Source organism: Oryza brachyantha, chromosome 1 (assembly GCF_000231095.2).
Source record: "Oryza brachyantha chromosome 1, ObraRS2, whole genome shotgun sequence".
NCBI lineage: Eukaryota > Viridiplantae > Streptophyta > Magnoliopsida > Poales > Poaceae > Oryza > Oryza brachyantha.
The window spans coordinates 5,483,607-5,497,159 of record NC_023163.2 but is presented as its reverse complement, the minus strand read 5'-3'; the positions used below and the strand labels follow the sequence as shown (position 1 = coordinate 5,497,159).

At 38.7% G+C, this 13,553-nt stretch overlaps 1 protein-coding gene across 1 annotated transcript; it reads right to left on the bottom strand.

Annotated features, from left to right (window-relative positions):
* Positions 1 to 5,133: 5,133 nt before the first annotated feature.
* On the bottom strand, positions 5,134 to 13,551 carry LOC102701662 (TOM1-like protein 9). Its single transcript, XM_006643879.3, has 10 exons — positions 13,235 to 13,551; positions 11,610 to 11,688; positions 11,032 to 11,130; positions 10,834 to 10,947; positions 10,503 to 10,645; positions 9,796 to 9,877; positions 8,421 to 8,506; positions 7,863 to 8,096; positions 6,172 to 6,662; positions 5,134 to 6,027 (listed from the first exon to the last, which is right to left on the bottom strand). The coding sequence occupies exons 1-10, from the start codon at positions 13,333 to 13,335 to the stop codon at positions 5,282 to 5,284; spliced, it is 2,175 nt and encodes a 724-aa protein (XP_006643942.1). The 5' UTR covers positions 13,336 to 13,551; the 3' UTR covers positions 5,134 to 5,281.
* Between the last annotated feature and the right edge of the window lie 2 nt (positions 13,552 to 13,553).

Below are 13,553 nucleotides of genomic sequence, written 5' to 3'. Positions count from 1 at the left end.
TGAATAATTATTAATTTGAAGGTATGTGATAATGAATTGCGTATAACAAAGGTCACGTTAAAAAGGGAGATTAAGAGAACTTTCTAAGACTTGGCGACGAAAGGAAGTTAGCATCTTGCCAGAAGAGTAATTAACTAATTCGAAATTTAATTGACCTTGCGTTCATGGTTACATGTATAAATAAGGAATTAGATATTCATCTGTTTTCAAGTGTAAAGCTTAATTTCTAGTTTTATCAGATTTATATAAAATCATATATATATATATATATATATATATATATATATATATATATATATATATATATATATATATATCAAAACTAATATGTGCACCCCCATAAAATAAGCTATTCTATGCCCCCTCCCCTCATAAGGCCCAAACCTACCTTCCACCTCCTTCTAAGAGCCCAAAGCCTCTCTCATGTCTGGTCAAACCTCTCCTACGTCGGTCAAATCCGTCCTTTAATCTTCCTCCACACCTCACATTTGTCCAGTCCCGTCTGTCTGAAAGATGCAGTAACACGAAGGCAAAAATATAGTAACATGACTTATAAAATACAGTGACAACATCATGACGGATCTAGTTTTTTAAATCATATTTTTTTAACCATGGTAGTGGAAACAGTTTTAAAAAATAATATAAGACATGAGATATTGCTCTCTAAAAATTGGAAATATAACCTTTTAGTTCTCCCATATGTATTAATTGCATTGTATCGATAGTATGCAGTCACACCTCGTGTTACTGTCCTTTGATCATGATGTTGTTATACTTATATCACGACGTTAATGTAATTGTGCAGTAAGAGCGCACATGTTACTACACTTATATCGCTATGTTACTGTATAATTGCAGTAACAATACTCATATTTTATAGTAATATGGTCTTATTGCTACATAGAATGTATAGCGTTACTGCAGCTATTGCTATAACATTAGTGTATGCTAATACAAATCCTATAGATATTTCTTAAGATTCCAAACTTTAAACAACTTTATCTCTCACCTCATATATTATTTTTTAAAAACGTTTCTACTGAATTATTTAAAAAAAGTGTTTTAAAAAAGTAGATCCCTCATGGATATGTTTAGACGTTGTTACTGTGAATTAGTTGTCGTTTTACTGCATTTTTTTCTTCGTGTTACTGCAAAATTCCTGGGAGACAAGAGGTGGGCTTAGTTAAATAAGAGGGGAAGCCCATAAGAGGTTGACCCACGTGGAAAACTCTTTGACCAGCCTTTAATTGAGGTGGAAATGATTTTTGAGCCTAGGAAAGAGGGGTGAGAGATAGGATGGACATTGGAAGGCCTTGGAAGTGAGGGGGTGTAGAATAACTTATACTAAAAGGGGTGCGCGTATTAGTCTTAATATATATATATACACACACGATGTATGTATGAGTTTAAGTAAGTCTCGTGTAAAGTTTTATAATATAAAACAAAGTGAGTAGGTTTTTATAAATAATTACATCTAACTAGATAACTTTAGTCGTCTCGCCCAGCCGGGAAGGTGGTCACAGTGGATAAATACACACATGCCAAAGGTATATATTACGCGTACGTACGTACACGCAATATATATGTGTACTGCAATTAACGGTGCATAGAATTAACGCTATACCTACGTACGTATGTGCTACCTCCGTTTTCTGTTTTGTAAGGAAAGATGTTTGACTTTTTTTATTGTAACATTTGATCATTCGTTTTATTTAAAAATTTAGTACAAATATAAAAAATAACAAGTTGTGTTTAGAGTTCTTTTGATAATAAAGTCATAAATATTTCTATAATTTTTTAAATAAGTCAAATGGTCAAATATTGCAAGCAAAAAATCGAACATCTTTATATCATGAAACCGAGGGATTACGTACATACGTGCAAGCTAGTAGGGTTATTAAAGTTTACCATTTTTAGAAAAAAAACCTAAACCGATATATTTGTGCTAATGAAAATTAATTCACGAATAAAATGTTTATATATGTCTTCTTAGCTACGGAGTATATAAAAACAAAGGCTACAAATAAATTAGGATAAAAAACTCCAAAATTAACTTTAAATTTAATACTTTAAATTTTAATTATAAATAAAAACAGAAGCGAAAAGATAAAGAGCGTCGGTAGATCATATGTATTGCGTGTAAGATTGAGTTTGTAGACGAGTGCACGCATGATCAGGTTGTCCGTTCGCAGAAGTTGCTATGCTACCGATGAGGGCGGCAGGGCAGGATCCGGCTCCAGTGAAGTTGCTACAGCAACTATAACTTTGATAGTTGTATCTATCATCATCAGTAGATCTAAATCGAATAGCTCAAATCAGCTTAACGCACCGTAGTAAAAATATTATAGCACAAAATACTATAGTACAAAAATCTAGTCCGTTGATTCTTAAAATGAACGGACGAAATTTCGTACATTCCTCGCCGCTGTGCCTTCAGCTGATCCTAAGCAGGGCAGCATGCACGTACGAGCTAGCGAGCGAAGCGACTGATCGATCATGAGGGATTCGATGCGTGGAGAGATCGAATCGAGCCGTACACGTGGAGGCGCGCGCGCGCACACACACACAGATATATATATATATATATATACTTGCACACACAGCCTAGCTAGCTAGTACAGACATGGCAGTACTAGATCACACGCCCCCGTGTGTGTTGCATGCTGCAGAAAATTCATGTGTGTGCTCCTCCGGGCTCCAGCTAGCTTGTTGCAAATGGTTAGTTTGCATTCGCTTTTCGCTTCCTCAGGTCTTACAAGATCGAGTCCGTTCCTAGATACTCGTACTCGTGCCGTTTTAAATTTTAAGTATTTTTATAGTTTAAATTTTTATTAAAATGCAAATAGTCTTAAATTTAAGAATTTTTATAATTAAAATATGAATATTTTCTGTTACTTGTCCAATCATTCATTATTCATGTTTCTCGTTTTATTCTTACATATTCTTTATGTATCACTCATTCCTTATCTATACTTATACACAAGAGAGTGACGGTGGTGGTGAATCTATCACATATCCTATCACCAACTTTCTTCTTTTTTGGAAAGAAAAGATATCTGGAACCTATATATCAAACCAAATTTATTAATTCTACTTTAATAACATGCTTATGATATTTTTAATAAGATCATGTTGCAACACATGTATAATATGCTAGTGTATTAAAGAATAACATAGTTTTTTTCTCAACCTTAATCCCTATTAAACAACCTAAAAATGCAAATTTTATATTTTGAGACGAGGGTAATAGAATAATGTAGTTTTAGTAAAGAAACTGTTCTACAATGAATATATTTTTAGATGGTAGCGACGGAGCTGGCGTGTGGGCAGGGGGTCTTCAGCCCCCTTACCGGCGCCGGAACCATGGAGACCCCCCTAATACCCCTACAAATTTCTTCCATGGATATGTTAGCAAGTGTATCTAGAAAAATTAAAACATATGAGACAACATATTTCAATTTATGTCGGACAGCTTGGTCATCCGGTCAGACCCCCTACTATTTTTTGCTGGATGCGCCCCTGATAGATGGTATGGTATAAATATGTCAGATCGATTTCTACTCTTCCTCGTTTCCTATACATATTAGTGAAGAGCAAAATAGTATTTTAATCTCATGTTTAGTTTATCTAAAACTATCTTCTTTTATGGATGGAGTATATAACCTTCGTTCCTAAATATATGCCCTTCTAGAGCCTTAAACAATTAAAAGTATTAGAATTTGGTGCGAGGAAACAATAGATTTGTCATGAAAACACTTTTGCATGTGAGTGCCACCCAAGTGATTTTTCCCTTAAATCACACATATGTAATTATAATATATTTCTAATTAATAGACTTCCTTCGTTCCAGAATATAAACATTTCTAGGATTTGAATCTTGTTCCAAAATATAGCATTTCTAGCACTATCTACAGTACTACTTGCTTCATCGATCCATCACTTCCTATTCAAAATTCTCTCCACTTTATCTTAACCAAACCTCACGCCCCCATCCATTCATCATTTATTAAAGACCACTATAGTCTTTTCTCCTTTGTGTTAATCTACTGAACAACCTAGAAATACTAATGTATTGAAACAAATATAGTAATTAACTGCAATTTAACTAGCATATACTAACATGTAAGTCTAATCAAATAAAAGAATACACATATAGCTTGATGCTAATTACATTGGAATTACATACGATTTACATTATAACTATATATTAGTTATATTATAAATATAATTTAGTTACATTCATGTGATTTTTAGTCAAAAATTTACATAGCATGTGTATAGCAAAACTTAATACTTACTCTGTCTCAAAATGTAACCATTTTAGAGTTGGGCATGGGGACTGAGAAAGTAGTGAGAATGATTGAAAAAATATTGTGATTGGTTGAGAAGAAAATGTACGTGAGAATATTAAATGGAGAATGATTATGATGGGTTGAAATGATGAGGTAAGTAGAGAAATAGTTTTTATTTAGATAAATGGCGGCAGGCAGAAATAGCTCGGAGCAGTTATTTTTTAGTAACTTTTGTAAACAACAATTTAAAAGATTAATAATGAAACATGTAGATTGCTAACTATATCGATGTCTAAAACGATAAGTAGGAAACCAGTATCAGGTAACGATAATAATAATACTAATCTGAAACATCAGAGCAATACCTAAAGATGTGGAAGATCAAGTTGGTGATGATATAACAAGTTGTGTCGTAGCTTTAATTTACCCTAGTTTGGCAGCCGATAGTAAATACTACTGGAGTAACTACTAGTGACATAGACCTGTACCCTTTTCATGCACACATGCATACTGTACACATATGGACAATAGACTCGTTGCTGCGTAGCATCAATGAAGATATCCATATCATATCTAGATTGGGTGGCGTTCATCGCAGATGCCTCTTTTAGCAGGTAGAGTACAGCACAGACTGACACCAAGGCAGCTGGTACCAAAACAGTTCTGCTATTATTAAAGACAGTAAGTACATCAGGGTGAAAAAAAAACCAATATTACATGTTTATCAGATCATCATTTACTAATTTACCAGCATATTATTATCCTCTCAGCTGTCGTGATCAGTACACAGGGCATGTATGTATATAACGAATCAAATGAAATCAATCAGCGAGGCATATCGTACAAAAAACCGGAACAAGATTATACGTACATTCAAATGCTACAAGCGTATGTATGATCACAGCCACGTGGGGAAAAAAATGTGTGACAATTACACGAGATACTCGACCTCTCTCAAACAATTTTTACTCAATCGACTGACGCTTTTGTTAAGCTTTGTTCTGCTTTGTCTTGGCAATGCTAAGAAGATCTCCAAACAGCTTGTCCTCAGGCTTGGATGTCTTTATAGGTTGCCCCATGGAAGATGATGATGAAGGTGTTGTCGAGTAGGACGAGCTGTTCATCCCCATGTAGTTGTCTTGCGTGGAAAGGCCATACATTTTCTGGGAGAGGTCATTCATAGCAGAGTAGTATGTTGGCCTCGCCTGGCTGTTGCTGTAGTATTGTGCAGCTTGCTGCTGCACAAGCCGGTATTGGGACATCTGGGGACCATACATTCGTGGTTGCGGCATGACTGCGAACTGTAGACCTGGCATCGTCTGTCCATACATCATGACTGGCTGTGCTCCTGGGAGCATTGGCGAAGGTTGCATTCCGGCGAATTGCATCCCTGGCATGGGCTGCTGTGGCAGAGAACCAAACTGGTTTCCATAGCCTGGTTGCATCTGTGTTACAGCCGGTTGGCTGGGTTGCATGGCTGGAGGTAGCATCGCTCCCGGTTGGTGGTTGTACATTGGCTGGGCCTGTGGAGCTCCCATATGGTTCATCTGCGGGTGCAGTGACTGCATCCCACCGATCTGGTTTGGTGGTGGCGTAGGGAGAGATGGCATACCTCCGAACTGGCCATTTGACACCGGGTGAGAATGCATGCCTCCCAATTGGCCATTTGACATGTCGCTGCTTGCAACTGACTGGGCTTCCCAAGGAGGTGGTGGAAGGGCTCCACTTTGATCATCTACAAAATTCAGGACATCTGGTCACGATTTCTTCAAAGTTCAAACAGAATACAAGCATGAACATGCGTAGTTCTGACATTCAATGATAGGGATGGTATAGATAAAAGGTTGAGAAATGTAAACGTATAAATGAATTGCAATACCATAATTCACTGTTTGCTGTGCTGGAGGTGTTGCATGGTTCGCAATTTGACCATTCCACCCAGGATTTGTGTGATTAAACTGGGATGACTGGTCGTAAGATGTTCCAGGGTTCACAGCTCCCCCATTAGGATAGAGCCCCACTGGCTGAGGCTGCTGTGCTTGCAGAGGATGCTGGGTTGGAGCATTGTATGGCTGTGATCCAGGAAGAGTGGAACTTGAATTGACACCAAAGGGGTCAGCTGGTTTGGCACTGTTGTTGGTGTTGTTTTGAGAAAATATGTCAACGATAGCTAGTGCATTTTGACTTGAAGTAGAGTCAATCACTGGATCAGTGACTGGTACAAGCGCTAGTGAATTTTCTGCTGTAGATGGGTTGTCATCCCAACTAAGAAGATCACCAGGATCAGATTTTGGTGCTGGTGTTGCTGAGCCATTCGACATTGGAGGTGCTGGAAGCGCTAGTTGCTCAAATGGTGACTGCTCACCCACACTGTTACAAAGGCAGGTCACATGCAAACAGATGTTATTAAAGAAACAAGGTAAAAAAAATGATAAATAACAAAAAAAAAGGAACAAATATAGAGCATCATCATGGTCTGGCAACACTATGAAAGGAAAGAGAAACAAACAAATTAACACTAATCATGCAGCTTGGATCATAAAATTTGGCTAGATTCAAGAAATGTACGTTTTAGCAGTTATGGGACCCAGTCAGTGAGATACAGTGACTACCATGAGGAGACAGGCTGAGGCTATTCATACGCAAACAGTGGCTACCAAGTATGATATGTACATATGCAAATAGGTCGGCCTACCCTCCAACATATCCTCATATCCTAATAATTTTGCTGTACCAGTAATGCAACTATGCAAGGGCTGTGGGCAGAAACGGAGCCACCAATAAGGGTGGGATTGTCCAGTGATTAGGGTCACTAGCATCTGTAGGCGCAGTTGTGATGCCATATGATCATTGACCTTTCATGATTAAACAAGAAAAGAACAGAAAAAATTAAGCCCTAGTGGCCAGGGGAATTTGATGATAAAATGGATTGTAGGGGTGTTGATAACAACAACCAAAAAAAAAAAAAACTTGTCGGGGGCTAGTGATAAATGCATTGATTTTTAGAGGAGTTTTGTTTCGCAATGTTATCAGACTTGTAGGGGTGTTTACCGAAAAAGAGCTGTAGGAGGTAAGCAACAAGTGGTGACTTTTTGGATTTTAACCAGTGTTTATCATACTGGCTTTATCAGGAACATTAATAGGAAATTTTATCACTTGTAAGCAACAAGTTGTCTGGCAGTTAATATGTTCACAAGCCTACACAGGTACACTACACCGGGACCACATTGGGCAAATTGCTGCCAATTTTAACTTGTCTACTGGTAAAGCAGAAATTGTAATGATCAATTACAATTTACAAACGTGGATGTTCTTTAGACCAAGCAGTTTACAACGACAAAAGTCTGCAAGAGAAGGAAAAGCCTGATAGACCCACAGAAACATGATGGACATTACCATATCACCAAAGCTGAAGAACTATATTGCAGTGTTTAAGCACTCGTTGCCTGGTTAATTAATATTTCCAAACTTGTTTCCACCATCAATGCTAATCATGCACACATGGGCTTGTATCATTCAACATTACCTAGAACTAATAAATATGCAGATGTGACAGGAGAAGATTATAACCTTTGGTTTAGTTCTTTATTAGAGTCTTGGGTTGTAGGATCCTCAATATCTACAAGTGCCTGCTCTTTCTTAGAGTCTTGGTTCATGGAATCCTCCGTGTCTACAAGTGCTTGCAGAGACTTGGGTTTTTTCTCCACTCGAACTGCAATGCCTGCAGCAATTGCATCGTGCTTTGCTAGAACACGTTGCAAGTCATCATTTAGTGCAAGCCCTTGTGACATAAGTTCCTCATCCCTGCAAGTGGTGAAACCAACATTTTATTATATTGCAATAAATAGTTAAATGGGCTACTTTTGCCAGCTTTTCATGGGCGAATATTTTATAATTTGATCCAAATGCTTTATAAGATAGTTCCACAAGCTCCTCTTAAGCAGTAGCATTATATCTCACACGGGAAAAATGTTGCTGAGATTAATCCACAAAATTGACAAAGATCATCTTTTTTACCAGCCTCTACTCATACACATACCCATAATCCATGGTTGAGAAAATTTAGTCAGACAACTTCATCCATCTCTTAGAAGAAAAATTATATTCACCAAAATTAGATTTACTCACGTTGTACCATTAACTACTTGTACCACTCTCTGCTTGTAGGTGCGGCACTGATCAACAAGCTCCACAATTACCTCCTGCCTTAGTCCCTGTGTAGAGAAACATAATAAATAAACCTTAATAGAATAGGTGGTTGTTAAGTAACTAAGAATAGAGCTGGGAGTATGACATACAAGTATAAATTTGAACCTCAAACTAAAATTCCATTTATATTTTCTGTCTCTCCTTCCAATCTAAATGGATTTTAAAATATAATGGAGTACTCCTTTAGGCTAAAATTTTCAAATATGGATGTCCAAAACCACATATGTGTGTTATCAAAAGCATCAAAATAAAGAAATACTGTTTCATGCTTCAATATCTAAGATAAAAAAACATTGGATAGATTGGCTTACATGCCACATACTCAATGTTCATATAATCTAAGCAAAGTTAGGGCAAAAACATGCTCCACAACATAGAAAGTTCTATGTGGTTAGAACTTAGAACAAGACCATTAAAAGATGTTTAGAGTTATTTATCAAAATAAACAAGATGGACGGTTTCTCTGTAACTGGTATTTGAGACACTAACTTAAGATGTGCATTTTTTTTGTGTGTGTAGCTTGAGTTTAAAAGAAGTAAATATTTCCTCCATCCACAAATATAAGCACTTTTGGATTTCGACATGGTATTCAATGTGCTATTTTGACCAATAATAATAGTTTGTTTCACGATAAATCTAGTAACATCATTCTTATGTCATTAATCTTTATCAATGTTTTCAAGTCGTCCGATTAGTCGCGATTAGTCATCCTTATCAGTGATCTGAGCTCGATCAGGGACTCCGGCTCGATTAGCTCGATTAGAACCCTGGTCGTCCGACTAGAGGTGGACAACCAGGTCAGCGGTTGTTTCCCAGACGGACCTACTTACTTGGGCTGCGAGATGAGCATTGGACTAGAAATATGGCCCACTAGGGTTAGCAATATACTGCCCATTGCTCAGGACTTAACCCATTGCATTCCTACCTCCTATTCTCTTCTTATTTTCTCCTGGTGGCTGCGCTTGACTATGATATAATGTGTGTGTGTGTGTGTGTGTGTAACTACATATAGTAATATATATTATATCTTATGTATATGTCCTGAAATATAACGGACGATCAGGAATGCAATGGATCAACGACTAGTCGCTTGGCTAGTCGATCTGGTCGACGACTAATCGCTTGGTCGGTTCCATGGCAACTAGAGTCGACTAGACGACTTGAAAACATTGATCTTTATGATTTTCTTTTGCTATTGACAGTCAAAGGCTCAAAGCTAAAAATGTTTGGCTCGGGCTGTTCTCAAAAATGCTTATATTTGTGTACAGAGGAAAGTGAGTAGTATTCTTGGTACCTCTCTGTTTCCAGGGTCTAAAGCATTCAGCATCTCGGCTAAAACATCCATTATACCACGAGCATTCTGAATCTCTGACATGCTGAAATATAAGCATACATTCAGTTTTAATTCAAATGTCAGAAAAATAATATAAAATAAGAAAAACAGCAGGCACGCCAAGAAATGAGTTATTCAAAGGTGCTCTCTGGAGACGCAACAAAAGACACAACAGCCACCCTTACTACTTCAAAGGAGTTGGTGGTTGTGATGATGTGCTCTACATCCATCCCCTTTCTTTCAGGGATCCTTTTGTGGATGGGTTTACATTTAAATAAACATATTCAAAGTATTTGTAATATCTTTTATAGAGCATTACGTCCTCTGCACTGGACATGTGTGTATCAGCTGTCAATTGATGTGATGTGAACTGTTTGTGCAATTCTTTTAGGATTTTATCATTTGTTTTAAGTCTACAATTTATGGTATATTTATTTCAGATCTATTGCAATTCACAGGTAGTTGGATGCTATATGTATTGTCATAGCACCTGACACACAAACTATTTTAAACAGATCAGCAGGAGGTACAGACTAGTGATCTTCCAACAGTTATAATTTTCAGCATGAACATTCATGTGATAATCTTGAACCGGTAAAGAGAACATAAAGGAAAAGATAAGGTCAAACCAGAAAATGAAAATGAAAATGAAAAGTATGAAAGCACACCTCAACGCAGGAAAGTCATTTACAGCAGAAGATTCAGCTTCATCCTGTTGATCAGGACTACGCACATTTCTGCCTGCTTGAGCCTGGCCGTTTAACAATGGTGCAGGTCGTTCTGATCTCTTGGGGAATGCAGCGCCAGCACGCTGCAATAGTGAAATAGGAGGGTAACTATGCTAAACAGCAACGCAAATTCCCTAAAGTCTAAGAAACATAGACAGATCGGTAGCCAATTAATCACATGATCAGCCAATGCAACAACTTCTAAATACAGAAAACTCAGTCTGAGAAAAATTCAGCGTGTGATAAACCGATCTAGGCTTCAAAACCATACCACCAAGTCATGGTACGCTGCATAGTATTGTGGATATCTTGCACGTGGTCCTCCAAATGCCTCTTGCCATGTATCTATCATTACTAACACCTTCTCTTTGACTTGCTGATCAGACTGTAATAGGAGAAGAACATGCCTTCATACTCAGGACATTAAAACAAAGCAGCTTGAGTATCAAAACTATGAAGCATATCGAACCTTTTTCTTCACTATCTTCACCATCTCATGCAACACGTCTCTTTCTGCAACATGCATGTGGAATATATCCCCACAGTTCTTGATTGCAGTTTCCAAGAGCTGAAACAGAGACCCCCCAGAACAGTTATATTCAAATCTAAGCCAATTCAGTAAAATAAGTTGTATCCTCATCAAATATATCGGTCTTTCCTTTCTCTATTTTTTTTCTTGGGCTGGACAAGGAATTAATTATATCTACGTTAAATTGCATGATTTTGGAAAGTTAGAATGAACTTGCAGCCTGCCATATTCACTAAGATATGGTGTTCCCTCATGGTAACGGTGTTGCAGGTTGCATGTGTATAAAATAATAATAGTATCATTGATCATTGCACTAACACATGTTCATGAAATATGGGGCAACCATACTAATACATATTGGACCAGTAGTGCTTAATGAACAAAAGAAGAAGCACAGACATATAGCTGAGCAATAGACATATATGTTCGGTGTTAAAATACATAGAGGATATATTCTTTCCATTGCTTGTACCATTAGCACCACCATTAAAAAGGAGGTAAGTTATGATAAAACTCACAGTTAGCGCAAGAAGCTGAACTTTCGGATTTTTGTGTCCAATTCTTTTCTTGAGTGCTTTCACAACATCTTTTGATTGCCTGTTACAGGATGAATGTTTGCTCGTCAATAATTGACAAACCAGAACGAGAGAACTTCTTTACTATACGAATACGATAAAATATTCATCTTCAGAGTCAACTCAACCATTTGGTTTCCAATCACGAAACTTGACCATGAATCAAGGAAGGCAAACTATTAAACCTCTAGATAGGAACAGAATCATTGCCTTATAGGTTGTCTGTCTAAGTAAATATTCAACTCGTAAGAAAGATCATACATTGTGGCAGCAATACAGCAATACTAGTTTAAATAAGCATGTCGGTGAATCATGAAGCAGCACTTAAGTAGCTTCCTTACAATAAGGAATGAAAGATACTCCCATACGCAATTAATGCTCTTGATCCTTGCTAAGGCTGGGCCTGTTAGGTTTTCAGGTTAAAAGGTGTGGTAGAGATATAAACCATCAAATAATCTTGGACTTGGAGGTCTTTAGAGTTTCGATTAATGTTGTTAGCTACCGAGCACAAATTGGGCTAAAGTAACTAATCTAGGTTGTGTTCGCCTCCACTCCTCTAAATCCCAGATTCCCTCGTTTTCCACGAGCACGCTTCCCGAACTGTTAAACGGTGTATTTTTTGCACAAAATTTCTATAGGAAAGTTGCTTTAAAAATCATATTAACCTATTTTACAACTTTTATAATTAACTAATAATTAATCATGTATTAATCTATTACTACGTATTTTGCGTCGGATAACTAACACCCCCTCCTACCTCAAACGAACGCAGCCCTAGTAGGATTAATGGAAACCAATCTAATTATTTCAGCAGCTGACAAACTGCATCCATTTTCAAATGAGGCAGTTATCATCTGACGAGAACAATCAAGTTGCAGTGACAAGTAAAAATTTTACTGTCTCCTTTTTCCAGGATTCTTAAGATAATATTTATAAACCATCCTGACTCAACCCAACATTCCTACTAGTTAAAATCCTTCTGTACAGCACCTTTTCCTCGGCTAGTTGGCGCACAACTAGAAATTAAGTTACGGAACGAACTCACAGGTTATTGAAAAATGTTTACGAAAGCAGATTAGCCCATACAGGAGGTTGATACTTTCTCCACGGTTGGTTCCACTAGCAGTCCGCCAGTAACGCAATCTATGCTGACAAATGGCGAAGGAAAAAATGAACGCCACGCTCTTGCCAATCGAACCAACTGCAGCGCATCATTTTGTCACCTAGCAAGCCAACGGAAGCGCAACTGGGCAAGCAAAGCAAGCATCAATCTCCCGCAATTGTAGCCATTCCGGAAAGTTCCATTCGGTTACTACCAGGACGAACAAAAGAGGAACTCTCTACATACGATCAAAAGACCGAAGAAACGAGCAAAGCAGAGCCAGATCCACCCCGCCACGCAAATCCTGCTCTCCCCATCTAGCATTCACCCCACCATCCCCCACCCACCCAGTCGCACGGTGATTGTCCAGAGAGGATCCAATTCCGAGCCGCTTCCTTGCGCAGATCGAGCCCCCAACAAGCGCAGCGCAGCGCGCAGGACGAGGGGGGGATCGGCACGCACGTACCCGGGGTCGCGGTTGCAGATGTCGCAGATCTCCATGTTCTTCGCCCAGTCGGGCCCGATGAGCATGTCGCTGGTCGCCCGGTCCACCATGGCGCCGGCCATGCCTCCCCGGCGGGGAGGGTGAGGACGGGTGTGTGCCTGCCTGCCGCCCGCCCGCTCGACCAACCACCACCACCCCTAGCTCCGGCCAGTAGCGGCGTCGCCCTCCTGGCCGGATTCGGGCCGGCGGCGAGGTCGAGCGCGAGCGATTCGGCCCCCCAGATTAGCCTCCTCCTCCCCCCACCGCCTCTAACGATAACGACTTCCTCCTCCTCTTTTCT